Source organism: Podarcis muralis, chromosome 3, assembly GCF_964188315.1.
Source record: "Podarcis muralis chromosome 3, rPodMur119.hap1.1, whole genome shotgun sequence".
In the NCBI taxonomy this organism is placed as follows: Eukaryota; Metazoa; Chordata; class Lepidosauria; order Squamata; family Lacertidae; genus Podarcis; species Podarcis muralis.
Window position 1 is genome coordinate 121,933,012 of NC_135657.1, and position 14,616 is coordinate 121,947,627.

At 40.5% G+C, this 14,616-nt stretch overlaps 1 protein-coding gene across 1 annotated transcript in view; it reads left to right on the forward strand.

The window, feature by feature from the left end:
- Positions 1-14,616, forward strand: part of COL4A1 (collagen type IV alpha 1 chain) — a 175,439-nt gene that overhangs the window by 40,873 nt on the left and 119,950 nt on the right. Inside the window, exons 11-16 of the mRNA XM_028721789.2 lie at positions 1,004-1,039; positions 3,011-3,052; positions 10,332-10,421; positions 12,223-12,258; positions 12,988-13,047; positions 14,203-14,247. Of these exons, the coding sequence (XP_028577622.2) occupies positions 1,004-1,039; positions 3,011-3,052; positions 10,332-10,421; positions 12,223-12,258; positions 12,988-13,047; positions 14,203-14,247 (309 nt within the window). The remainder of the gene's footprint in view (positions 1-1,003; positions 1,040-3,010; positions 3,053-10,331; positions 10,422-12,222; positions 12,259-12,987; positions 13,048-14,202; positions 14,248-14,616) is intronic.

A 14,616-nucleotide genomic window follows, 5' to 3' on the forward strand; every position in this document is an offset into this window, starting at 1 on the left:
TTGACAGGCAAGATTACAACTTTAAATATTAACTCTATCCACCCTGAATAAAATATTTTTATTTACTGTGTTTTTCAAGAAGTTTTCCTCACAGGGAAAACTTTGTGTACTTCAAGAGTCTGGGGGTTGGTTGCAGCCTGAGATAGTTGAATTTAAGTTCCATTGAAATCACTGGGACAAGTTAAGACTAAGTTGTTTAACTTCAAAGAAACCTAGGTTTAACTTACTTATCCATACATATTTCTATAGACTATTCAGGTGTGCAGTATATGCATATCCTGAACACATGGAGAGGGACCAGTGCCCTTTTGCATCTTGCACAGAATGTATGGAGACAGGGGCAGAACCCCCCTCGCCCCTGCCTTCATGTGTTAGGCATGCGTACTGAATGCCTGAACTGAGGCAAATATTTTTAGTGCAGTGTATTGAACATGCCAGTGATAGCACTTCCAGCTGATGCACCACAACTTCACCCAAAGGGTTCTACTTTACCTAAATCAATAATTAGAATGAGTGGCAATCAGAAGAATGTAAGACAGAATGCCTTTCAATTTGTCCTGACTACATACAGTATAGAGCTGCTCTTTTCTCCTTTGTTCAAGAGCTAGTTCTACACTCACTTTGTGATTTTTTTGAAGCAACCTGTGGGTACCATAAATATAAAAACTACTGTTATAGACATGGTGAACCACCTCCTGAGTTTGATGGTTCAGCCAAAAGCCACTGGGAACAGGAAGTAGGGTGTAAATTCATCCTCTACTTAGAGAGAGCCGGTTCTTCTGTGGGCTTTGACTTAAGGATTAATCTAAGCAATGCGTTTCTAGTACAGAATTGATTTAGTCACTTCTGCTCGAAAGCTGTTTTCAAGATAAAACAATTCAATGACTTAATTCACTGATAGAAACAGTATTAAATAAAGATTCCATTTATAAAATTATCCTTTGTTAAAGAATTGACAAGGCTGAAACAAGCAAATCAGTATTAATAAAACAATCTTTTTCAGGGTTCTCCAGGGCCACCAGGCCCCCCAGGTGAGAAGGTAAGACCATTCACAGTCAGTGGTGCTTTGGGGGAGTTGATTTCCTTCAGTAAGTGTGTGCGCATTTGTATGCTGATCTATATGTCCAGAGGGTGGGAGTAACAAATCATTGAGTTTCTCATTTCCTTGAGTTTCTAGAATAGCATTACTTGAACAACTGAAGTTTGCCTTTGTTTTCAAAGGCAGACATGTGTCTAAAAGTTTCTTCAAGTTTCTGCTTGAGTACTGTGTAGGAATGCAGTCAGATCTTGAGAATCAAAAATATAACAACCAAGTACTCTTGGCATTTTAAAGGTTTATGAGAGGGAAATTTCAAAAGCAAATTTGCTGATTGTGAAAATGCACATACTATGTATTGTCATGATGTATGGCTGGTGACTGTTCCCTGTGCACCAAAGAGCTCAGAGGAGGAGGCTGCTTCATCGCTGTACTTAAGGGAATAACTTCTATGACCTTCTTCACGACCTTCCTGGCTGGATGACACAGCCATATCACCCTTCTCTGATTCAGAGGAGGCATCTACTGCTCTCCCCCTGTCTTACAGGGGCCAAAGTCTGCAAAATAAGGCAAAGGGTTTGTAAATATCAGCCAGCTCCTCTCTGGAGGCAGGGCTTACAAGTCCAGTCTAATTATGTAAGGCTGCAGAGACAACAGCTGCATTCACATGAGAATTTATTCTGTTTTCATGACTTTCTCCTAACTGTTCATTTCTGCATTATATTTGAGCTTTCACAGGATGTAAGAGCCAGAACTGTAGTGGAAAATAGTGCGAGTTCAGTGGTCATTTCCATGTTATTCACTTCTAGAAATAATCACTTTACAAATAATATGGGAATAACTGCTGAATGTGTTGTATAGTGTTCATAATATGTTGAAGATGCACCTCTTACCCATGGCCTTAAATATGGCTATATATTTTTAGGACTCACTCTATTTTTTAATTGTAAGAATTGTGTTAACTCATTTTAACATTCCAATTATACCTTGCTGTAACCTGCCCTTGAGTTGAAGAATGGCTAAGAAATCTAATAAATAATAATAAAATTGAAAGCTTAGTAATAATGGCTGTTTTCTTGTGGTATCTTGTAGAATCAACTGCTGGTGTACGGTTGCCATGGTGACTGTAGTTAGCACAATAACACTGTGTCATAGCAATATGCATTGTTGCGAAGTGTGCAGTTTGCATGCAAGCCTGCAATTCTCACATGCAATCTGACACTCAGTTCTAGGTATATTTTGACAATGAGACCTGGAAAAGCTCTACACAGGCACAGATGTAAACCAAAAGTGAATTTGTTGTGTAAAGTGGAAAATTAGCTTACTTACAAAGGAGGGTAGGGACGCGGGTGGTGCTGTGGGTTAAATCACTGAGCCATGGGCTTGCTGATCAGAAGGTCGGCAGTTTGAATCCCCGTGATGGGGTGAGCGCCCATTGTTCGGTCCCCTCCTGCCAACTTAGCAGTTCGAAAACATGAAATGCAAGTAGATAAATAGGTACCGCTCCGGCGGGAAGGTAAATGGCATTTCCGAGCACTGCTCTGGTTCGCCAGAAGTGGCTTAGTCATGCTGGCCACATGACCCGGAAGCTGTACGCCGGCTCCTTCGGCCAGTAAAGTGAGATGAGCACTGCAACCCCAGAGTCGTCCAGAGTCGTCCACGACTGGACGTAACGGTCAGGGGTCCCTTTACTAAGGAGCGTAGGACTTGAACCAATGGCTTCAAGTTAGAAGAAAGGAGATTCTGACTAAGCATCAGGGAAAACCTTTTGACAGTAAGAGCTGTTTGACAGTGGAACGATCTCCCTTGGCAGGTTGTAGACTCTGTTGCCATCTGAGGTCTTTGATTCAAATCCCATCTCCTGCACTGGGTCTTTGCATTCTAGTGTGTTTACATGTATGTGAGGGAGCACTTTTATATAGTTGCTTTGATTAACTTATTTTCTTATAAAATGCCTCTTCCTTGTGTCCTCAGGGTCATATGGGTTTAAGCTTCCAAGGACCAAAGGGTGATAAGGTAAGTTTGTTCTTTTGAAAGTCATAAGCAAATATTCTATGTACCTCTATAATCCTTTGCTACAGTATGTTAGGATGCCCACTTGAATAAAAGCATCTTTTAAAGTGGGTGTGCATTCGTGCACAGTCCTTTTTTCTGGGGGAACTCAGGGGTACACATACCCCTAAACATTTTGTGAATCTAAGTTTGGCCTCATTGAGGGGCAGTATTTCAATATGAGTAGGGAAACGAGAGTACTGCTAAACATTTTTTTAGAGAAAAAAGCACACACACAAAGCTGTATTTATGGGGTAAGCTCAGTGATTTCCCATTGCCTGTGTTGGTCATTGGATTAGGCTGTGGCTCCACCTAGTGGATGAGGCAGGGTAAGGCTGTGCTCCCCACTCCGCTTCAAGAGTAGGCTGGGCTCCCAAACCAGTTTGTTCCTGCCTTCTGACAAACCAGTCATGTTGCTTGTGGCCTCTTGTATACGTTTCATCTTCAGGCTTGTTAATCTAATCCTCTTGCTTAATTCTACCTTCATCTACTCCTGAATACTCTCCCTTCCACTGTGTCCTAGCCTTCCTTTCTCTGAATCAGCAGCTTTCTCCCACCCTTTTGAAAATGCTTTCCTCCACTCCTCTTACTACAGGCAAAGACCAATTTAGGTGCACCCAATGACGCACAATCGCGCGCGCGCACACACACACACACACGGTGCCCAACCCAGAAACGGTCCCCCAAACCCCATAAAGAAGTCATGAAAGGGGGCAGAGCAATTTTACACATGCCTCACTGATGTGCGTGGGGGTCCAGAATGGAACCCCCATGCAAAACAAGGATTGTTTGTATATAAAATCTCAAAATTCTTCAAAATTCTCCCCCTCTCTTCCTTTCCTCTGACTGACTATGCTCAAGGGAAAAGGTTGCAATTTTTCACACATACATCTCTTAGCTCCTAGGAGAGCTGTTAAGCTCAGGGCCCCATCAATGCCTGACACACAGACTGCCATTTGAGAGACCCCTCTATCTCCCAATCTGCTCTTGGGGCAGATAGCAGGGCTGAGTTCAGATGAGAGACAGGCTGTCCACACCCCACTTCATCCACACATCCTGCACAGCCTTATTCTTTACTACACCTGAATTGATACCGCCTCACAAATCCCCAACAGCATCTCATGTACATATGAAAGAGCCTCCTTAAGATTTCTAGGGCAGCGGCTGTCATGGCAGATGCCACATTGGATGCCTCCCAGTTTGTGGCATTATTAATGGTAATGGGCATTGTCGCCTGCAGAACACTGGCTGAAACCCTGGGAGGCGGACACAGCATTTTCCACAGTGGTCTTTGTGGGCAATAGGAGGTTTTGAAAGATGTTATTATCTTCTTTTTTTAATATATTTATTGAAATTTTGAATAGCAAAACAAACTTCACAATCAACCAAAAAAGAAACACATCATCACAATCAAACAAAAACAGAAAAATACAATAAAAAACACAAAAAAGGTAAAAAGGGGGGAAAAAATAAAAAACATAAAAATTCAATTTTTTACTTATTGTTTTTATAACCTTCTTTTCTGACTTCCTCACACCTCCCTTTTCTGTGTTCCCTTTTACACACACATATTCAGCAGTACTTTACCTTCTTTCAAATCTTATTCTATATTATACTTTTCAACCTATTATGTCTCCAATTTTTCCTTTTCTTTTAAATCCATTTTTACCTATTCTTTATAACTTAATCCCTTTGTGTCATTTAGTTTAAATTTGACATAATATTACTCAATTTTTTCACCCTTATTTCTTTAAACCATTTTTTACATATTCCTTTCAACTATGTCACTGATGCCATATTATCTTTACAGCCTGTGCATCATTTTAGCATTCATACATTTTGCAATGTTTTTGCAGGTAGTCTTTGAACTTCTTCCAATCCTCTTCTACTAACTCTTCTCCCAGGTCTCGGATTCTGCCAGTCATTTCTGCCAATTCCATTTCTGCCAATTCCACTTATCACTTGCATCTGCCATTCTTCCAGAGTGGGCAAATCTTGTGTCTTCCAGTACTTTGCGATGAGTATTCTTGCTGCTGTTGTTGCATACATAAAGAAAATTCTTGCTGCTGTTGTTGCATACATAAAGAAAATTCTGTCCTTCTTAGGCACCAATTGGCCGACAATGCCCAAAAGAAAGGCCTCTGGTTTCTTAAGAAAGGTATATTTAAATACCCTTTTCAGTTCATTATAGATCATTTCCCAGAAAGCCTTGACCTTTGGACACGTCCACCAAAGGTGAAAGAATGTTCCCTCAGTTTCTTTACATTTCCAACATTTGTTATCAGGCAAATGATATACTTTTGCAAGCTTGACTGGTGTCATGTACCACCTATATATCATTTTCATAATGTTTTCTTTTAAGGCATTACATGCCATAAATTTCACACCAGTGGTCCATAACTGTTCCCAGTCAGCAAACATAATGTTATAACCAATATCTTGCGCCCACTTAATCATAGCTGATTTGACCGTTTCATCCTGAGTGTTCCATTTTAACAGCAAGTTATACATTCTTGAAAGTACCTTAGTTTTAGGTTCTAACAATTCTGTTTCTAATTTCGATTTTTCCACCTGGAAGCCTATTTTTTTTATCCATATTAAATACCTCTCTAATTTGATAATATGGTTTTTGAACGCTTTATGAACCTTGACCTTGTCGTACCACAGATATGCATGCCACCCAAACGCATTGTTGAACCCTTCCAAATCCAAAACGTCAGTGTTCTCAAGAAGTAGCCAGTCTTTCAACCAGCAGAATGCTGCTGATTCATAATACAACTTCATGTCCGGCAGGGCAAACCCCCCTCTTTCTTTAGCATCAGTCAATATTTTAAATTTTATTCTGGGCATTTTGCCCTGCCAGACAAACTTAGAAATATCTCTCTGCCACCCCTTGAAACAGTCCATCCTGTCCACAATCTGCAAAGTTTGAAACAAAAACAGCATTTTTGGCAATACATTCATCTTTATGGCAGCAATTCGACCCAACAAGGAAAGCTTCAATTTTGACCAAATTTCTAAATCTTTTTTAACCTCTGACCAACATTTTTCATAATTATCTTTAAATAAGTTCAAATTTTTGGCCGTCATATTAATCCCTAGGTATTTCACCTTCTTCACCACATTTAAGTCTGTCTCCTTCTGAAACCTTTCTTTTTCCATTGTTGTCAAATTTTTCTCCAAAATCTTAGTTTTTTGCTTGTTTAATTTAAATCCTGCCACCTGACCAAATTCTTGAATCAGTTCTAGAACCCTTTTCGTACTAGATTCTGGCTCCTGTAATGTCAAAACCAGGTCATCTGCAAAGGCCTTGAGTTTATATTGTTTAGCTCCGACCTGAATTCCTTTAATCAACTGGTCCCTCCTAGTCATGTTCAAGAGCACCTCCAGGACCGAAATAAATAGCAATGGAGAGATAGGGCAACCCTGTCGTGTTCCTTTTTCAATTTTAAACTCTTCTGACACCACATTATTAACTATCAATTTTGCTTTTTGTTCTGAATAGATTGCGTCTATACCATTTTCAAAGCCCCGTCCCACTCCCATTCCCTTAAGATTTTTCTTCATAAAACTCCAAGAGATATTGTCAAAGGCCTTCTCCGCATCAATAAAAATCAAAACTGCTCTTGTATTAGTGTTCATTTGCAGTAACTCCAAAATATCAATAATGTTCCTTGTGTTGTCAGACAAATGTCTGCCTGGGAGGAAGCCTGCCTGGTCTTTATGTATCACTTCATTTAACACTCTTTTTAATCTGTTAGCCAAAATGTCTGCAAAAATTTTATAATCCACATTTAAAAGGGAGATGGGACGGTAGTTCTTAAGTTGTGTCTTTTCAGCTTCAGATTTTGGTATAAGTGTGATGAAAGCTTCTTTCCACGACTCCGGTGCCTTCTTCCCCTCCATAATCTCGTTGCACACCTCCTTTAATGGTTGAATTAGATAGTCTTTCAAAGTCTTATAATACTTGGAGGTTAACCCGTCCGGCCCTGGAGACTTGCCCAATTGCATGTTCTGAATGGCACCTTCAATCTCCTGTTCCGTTATCTTATAATTCAATATTGTCTTGTTTTCTTGAGATAGTTTTTGTAATCCATTAGTTCTTAAAAATTGGTCTATATCAGTCTCTTTCTGCGGCCCTTGGGTGTAAAGTTGTTTGAAGTATCTCTGGAAGCATTTTCTAATCTCCACAGGATTCTGGATGTTTCTCCCCTCAATCTCAAGATTGGTGACCGTATTCAGCTTCTGTCTTTTTTTCAGCTGCCATGCTAGCAGTTTTCCACATTTATTAGCCGATTCAAAAGTCTTTTGTCTCATTTGTTTGATTTTCCATTCGACTTCCTGATTTATCAATTTCATATATTGTACTTGATATAATTTAATTTCTCTCAGAATCTCCTGTGACTTTGGTTTCGATCTTAATTTTTTCTCTCCTTTTATTTTCTCCAAAATTCTATCTTTTTTCTCATTTTGGGTTCTCTTTTTAATTGCATTCTGTTGTATCAGAAACCCCCTCATCACCGCTTTACTTGCGTCCCAGATTGTTCTTTTTTCCACTGTGGTTTTCAAGTTTACTTCAAAATAGTCCTGCAGGTTCTTTTGGGCCTTCTTGACAATCTCTTGATCTCTTAATAAGGTGTCACTCATCTTCCATCTGAAGGAACCAGTTGAAGTTAATCTCATTTCCATCTTTACTGCATTATGGTCGGAGCAGGTTTTTGGGCAGATTTCCACCTTTCTAGTCTTGGGTGCCAATCCTCTAGTTATCCATATTTGGTCAATTCTTGTCCATGTCATTTTGGCTTCAGAGAAGAATGTCCCTTCTCTTCCTAAGGGGTTTTTTGTTCTCCAAATATCAATCAGATCCATGTTGTCAGTTAGTTCAAAAAAGGTTTTTGGTAGCCTGCCCTCTTTTGTTATGCTTTGACTTTGCGCTTTGTCCATATTCGTAGAAACCACCCCATTCATGTCACCCATCATAATGATGCTATTATAATCCATATAGTCCAGCATTGTCTCATGCAACTTCTTATAAAATTCCGACTTCCCCTCATTTGGTGCATAAATTCCCAAAATCAAAAATTTTTCTCCTTGTATTTGAATTTCAATTGCCAAAATTCTTCCTTGCTCATCTTTAAAAAGAAATTTTGGTGATAGGCTTTCTTTTGCGTAGATAACCACTCCTCTCTTCTTCACTCTATCAGATGAAATAAATTCTTGACCTAGTCTCTTATTGATTAAAACTTTCCTATGGAGCCTGATCACATGCGTTTCCTGTAGGCAAATTAAGTCTAGTTGTTCCTTTTTTAATAAATGAAAGATCTTCCTCCTTTTCTCAGGGGAGTTAAAACCATGAATGTTCCAACTTAATAGTTGCAGAGACATGTTGAATTCTATTCTTCCTTTGACGGTGGTATCACTTTCTCAGGCTCGTCAGCGCCCAAGGGTGTGGGTACAGAACTTAGTGGTCCAGATCCTAAGGCTCTTAATTCTCCTTCAGTCCCTTTCTGAAGGTCTTCTCTGTAGTCACTCAAAAATTTTTCCTTGTCTTCAGCTGTTTTGATTTTAACTTTCTTCCCCCTAAAGGTGAAAGATAGTCCCTGGGGGAACTCCCACCTAAAGATGATTCTGTTACTTCTCAGTAATGTCACCAAATCTCCATAGTTAGATCTAAGTTCCAATAAATGTTTTGGAATGTCCTTGTAGATTTCCACTTTAAAATCCTGAATTTCAAGGGTCTTTTGAAAGTGCGCACTCAGTATCTTATTTGAGTTATTATCAAGTCCAAGGGGAAAGTGAAGGTCCTGGTCACTGAGCAAGAGGAAATGTGCTACTCAGAATGGTATGCAATCCTACTGACCACCAAGAAGATACCAAAAACTACAAGTCCAAACAGAGTGGTTTACAATATAAAAAGACAAAAATAATAACAATAAAAAAACAATACTCCCTCTCGCAGTTTTTTCCTGGCACCTTTGTTACATATCTTTAGCCTTCCTGGGGAAAGCATTCTGCAAACAGGGAGCCACTGCAGAAAAGACCCATTCTCATGTTGTTGCTCACTCCACCGCTGTGCCAAAGCCCATAAATGGCTGCACCCAGTGGCAGCACTGGATCACAGCACTCAGGGAGGACTTCTCCAAACTACAATGCCAAAAGCATCTTTCAGAGGCTACTGGGAGTCCTCCCAAGAAAGCCAGGGCACTTGCCCATGGAGAGCTGGTGAATAGAATTGTGGATAATTGTATGTCATTATATTTTGGAAATACTTAGAAATACTTAGAGAAATTCTTTTAAAAAGGTAACCTGCAGTAATAGCCAGTGGGGTGGAGTTGCAGGTGTGAGCACTAGGTTGGCTCCAGGAGTGGCTCCACACAACCCTCATGTGCTGTTTGGGTAAGCTGCAGTGACAACCCCCCAACCCCTGTTCACCTGGTCGCTGCTGGTAAGCAGGTAGATAAAATACAAAGAGTTTATATTTTTTTGTTTTTCACAGCATCACATCTGTGTGCATCACCTTGATAGGAGCATCAGACTCAACCAAGCAGCCATGTAGCACCAACTGATCTCTTTGTGCTTGGCCTCCTCTTCCAGATGAACAGTGTGTGGTTTCAAATGCTTGGAATCACTCTAAGACATACATTTACTTGTTTTCAACCTAGTAATTCAGAAACCCCCTCCTCTCCCAATACTATCTCGTTGACTAGTAGGAATATTTAAGAAATACTTCCCTGAAAATTGATCCCTAGATTTGGGGGTTTAGCATTACCAGAACTGTGCTGAACAGATATTGTTGGAATCTATGGTTTGTCCAGATTTTTATTTTGAGAATGTAAAAGTGTCAATCTTTTTTTTTACTTGGGGGAGGGGGAATCACAAGCCAGTATTAAATGGAGTTTCTTTTATTTAGTGTGTTTTTCAGGGGAACTGGTAGGCTTCTATAGAAAGGCAAGGAAAAATAATGGGTTTTTCTTTCTAAGAACCGATGCTATTTATCTCTCATTTTTGAAGGACTCGTTATCACTAAGAACAAATTTCTTTTGGATCAGTTATGTTGCATTATCTCCTGAAATGTTAGGATTGAATAAACTGAATTTTACCTTTAAATTTTTAGTACCTTCAAATTTGTTTGATAATAATGAACTTTAAAACAAAACAATTTTTTTGAAGAGAATCAAAGTCTTAATAGCTTAATAACTCTTGTAGCTAATTTTATTTTAATCCTTCTTGCATGCAACTCTAGGGTGAACGAGGTGCCATGGGCCCTCCAGGTCCCCAGGGAACTGCTCCTCAACAGCAAGAGAAAGGAACCGTAGTAATACGTGGAGAGACTGTGAGTGTGTGCATTTTGTTCTTCTGATATCAGTGGCATTGGGCTGCATTCACAAACTTTTACTCAGAGTAGACATGCTGAATTTAATGGTCATGACTCACAGGTCAGTTTATTTCAGTGGGTCTACTCTGATTAAAAGGTAGTCAAATGCAATCATTAATTTCCAAAAGCTATCAGTTGTGATAGGGATTACTGAGGGAAGAGAAGTATAAATCCACTGTCAGAAGTCCATCAATTTTCTCCTTTTCTTTTTCTTTTTTTTTCTTTTCTTTTCTTTTCTTTTTTTTTTGGTAAGTAAATTATTCTCTCTGGAATATTTGTTCATTCTTTGACCCACTCCCACCACTCATTTGCCATGCCCTCTGTGAGTGCACAAAAGACCAAACTAGATGTGACAGCATGAAAATAGCTCAAGGAGATGTAGGTTAGAAGCTCCATAGACCAACCAAATTTATTCCAGTGGGAGATCCCCCTTAGGCCTGTCCATATGCCACTGAAACATACACATAATAGTATAATCCATAGGGAGGGTTTTCTCACCTCTTCCACTTGACGAGGTCACAAACCACGAATCTTTGGAGGCAGAGTGGCAGCTGCCTTTTGGAAGAGAGATCTAAGCCTGTGTCTGTTGGAAGCCTGAGGAGACACCTCTGCTGCCAGGCTTTGATAGACCCCTCTGGGGAGCAGGAGAGCCCTAAAGCTCAGAAACCTACAGCCTAGAACATGGATAGGCAAATTAAGGCCTGGGGGCTGGATCCGGCCCAATCGCCTTCTAAATATGGCCCGCAGATGGTCCGGGGATCAGCATGTTTTTACATGAGTACAATGTGTCCTTTTATTCTAAATGCATCTCTGGGTTATTTGTGGGGCATAGGAATTTGTTCATTTACCCCCCCCCCAAAAAAAAAAAGTTTGGCCCACCACAAGGTCTGAGGGACAGTGGACCGGCCCCTGCTGAAAAAAGTTGCTGACCCCTGGCCTAGAAGAAGCCAACAAACTGCAGAGGAAGGGCCTTGCCCTTTTAACTGCCTAGATGCAGAACCAAACCTAGGTCACTCTCCAAGGTGCTGATCCGGGCTTTGTTAGCCTTTGTCTGCCTGGAACCCTGAGGTGCCTCATCTCCCTCTTGTTTGGACCATCACCTCTCTGCAGCAGTGTGCACCCCCATGAATCAGGACATAGGTCTGCCATTGGATGGGCATTTCTGCATTTCAGCAGATTCAGGGCACTGTTTTAAGGCAGGAATTGGAAACCTCCAGCACATGGGCCAAATTGGTATGGTAGAGATGTGGTTGCAAGTGCACAATGGGAGCCTTAAACTGCATTCCTAATTGGGCATTGACTAGGGAAAGCAGGCTTCAGATCCACTACCTGTCAGCTGATAGCTTTTTGCAAGCTCTGTGTGGTGCTCTGAAGTCTCAACTTTGGGGCATCAGAGCACTCAGTCACCTGACTTCATGGTGGCACCAGGTGTTTGACAGGTAGTATGTCCCACCCACCTGTCAAATTTGGCCCAATAAAGATCTGGCTCACAGAGCCCATAAGGTTCCTCACTTCTGATTCAAGGGGACTGAAGGTTCTCTGATCACAATCAACCTGTAAACCTGTTTTCTTTTCAGCAGTTTCTTATAAGCAGATTATATCAGAGAATCTGAAACTTTTCAAAAACAAAACAGTACGCAAGACAGTAACCCTAACATTTTCAAGGTTTGGAGAGTCTTGAAAAATTACTGTGTTTTAAATGGGAGGGTTTAGCTGATGCCTCATTATATTTATCTACTTCGTTTTGTCATTCCATTAGGGTGCTCCTGGTGAAAAGGGTGACCCTGGCTCTCCAGTAAGTTTAAAACTGATCTGTATTTTGGGGATCCTGAATTCATTTTACTGACTTACTGAGCAATGCTATAGCAATCCTCAGCTGCTGTGTCCTATACATGCTCACCCCAGGAGGGGGGGAGAGACCACAACACTCAAAAATTCCAAAATGCTGCATAAACAGCAGCCAGACATGAGCACACCACAAATGCTCAGAAATTCCCAGCAGTCAGGGGTTGTAATGATGCCTACATGACCCCCCCCCAAATCATGGAGGGAGCCAATGAACTCATGGTAACAAGCTCAGCCCTCCTCCCTTCAACCCAGCTTGCCCAGCGCTAGCGCAGCGCCCCCAGTTAATGACCTCCTATAGCACAAGCAGGAGCGGCCCCACTCCTGAGAGTCCCCCGACATCCCTACATGCAGGACTTTGAGTCTCTTTCCACCTCTCACAACCACAGTTTTTTGAATACAGCATGCAAAAGGAAGGAAGGAGAGGGCGTCCAACACAGCACTCACATAGCCCCTTTGGCAGAATGCCTACAGAAGCCCTCCTCAGAACAAGGATTGGAGACTGAACTGGTGAAGAAAATCTATGCCAATGAGCAAAAGAAAGGGTTAAGAGGACACACAAGAAATGGAACCATGGACACACAGTGACATTGGCAATGCCCAGTGGCCCTACGTTTGTAACTTGTGGTATCACTGTAGACTTCAATAACATACACTAATAGCATTTTTTTAAAAAAAGGGATCACCAGGATTAAGTGAGAAAGGGCAGAAAGGTGAACCTGGAAAACCTGGTCCACGGGTATGTATGCTTAGTATTTATTAATCAATTTGCTTTTACTTCTCCAGCCATTTAGTGATTTCTGTTAAACATATTAGTAATCTCAACAAGATGTAAACCTGAAAGCAAGATTTGTACTACAGGGAATTTTGTGGGTCGGCTTTGTTTCTGATTGAAATAGTGTGTTGTCTTTTTTTAAGGGAGGAATGATTTCAATGCAGGAAGAATTTGATTAATTTTGACATATGAATCAATCAAGTAAAGATGATAGAACTTGCTTAATTTTTTAAAAATGTGAATTTTACTAGAAGATTATGAACTAATAGGTTATTTTATTTTGAGCTTAAAAGTTACATTTTGTCACTCAACAGTTCTATCCAATTCTACAATACCAATGACTTCCCACTCACCCACCATCAATGTTTATAATCAGGAATACAGACAATTGCATTTTATAATTCCACCCTATCCAGTTTCATCTTCTTTAACAGGTTTCTTAATATGTTCTGCTATTTCCCCCCTTAATCTTCAAACCCTGCTATGGACTTCACATATGGAAAATAACTTTTTAAATGGACCAGAAAAGGGTTTCCAGTCCTCCTTAAATGATTCTAGATTTGTATCTCTTATCAGTTCTGTGTATTCCAAGGTTTTCATCAACCATTCTTCCCTTGAGGGTGTTCTCACATCCTTCTGCTTCCGTGCAGAGAGATTCCTTGCCACTGTGGTTACATACAGCTCTACATTTGAAGCTTTTTTTGGGATTTCACTGTCCTATATCTCCAACAGGAGGAGGCACCTTTCTTCCTCCTTTCCTCCTTTTCTCCCTCCCACTTGCCACCATGGCCAAGGCAGCAGCTTCAGCCAGCAACATGGTGAAAAGTAAAGGGATAGGATTGGAGGATTGTGGGTGGGATGGGAAGGAGTGGGTGATACTTGAGACTTGCATGGCTGCATGGAAGATAGCTGGAAGCAACCCTAGTGACAGTGGTGAGGAATGATTCCCCAAGCATTCATTTTCTCCAGGTTTTTCCTATGAGACTCTGATAAAACTTGGAAAAACTACGGTAAATGCTTTCTAAGACAAGCTAGGGAAGGAAACATGCCATTTACTCTGCAGTTTCAACATTAAAAAAAATAGCTGTAGGGATTTATATGAAACTCCTTACATTTCAGGGAAGACCTGGAAAGGACGGAGAAAATGGAGAGAAGGGAAGAACTGTATGTATTTTCAATTTTCTTCAATATTGCTTTTACATACTTCTAAAAGCTTTTATCTCTGGAATTTAATTATTACAATTCTATACAACCCTTCATCAGATGAACACTGCATAGTTTACAATATAAAAACACAAAAATACATATCATAACAACAAACAAAAATAAGAACCCTGCACCACACAGTTTAAAAGGCCATGGACCAAACACGGAGGAGAGCTCAACATCAAGCCTACCAAGTAGCAATGGTGACAGCAAAGAGGACCTTTGTTGCCCCTTTACTGCATTTGCAGAAAACATTTCCAGGAGACTCCTTCAGGTGGCTTGGAGTCTGCTAAAGACTCTAATATCTCCTGTAATGATTTTGCAAAG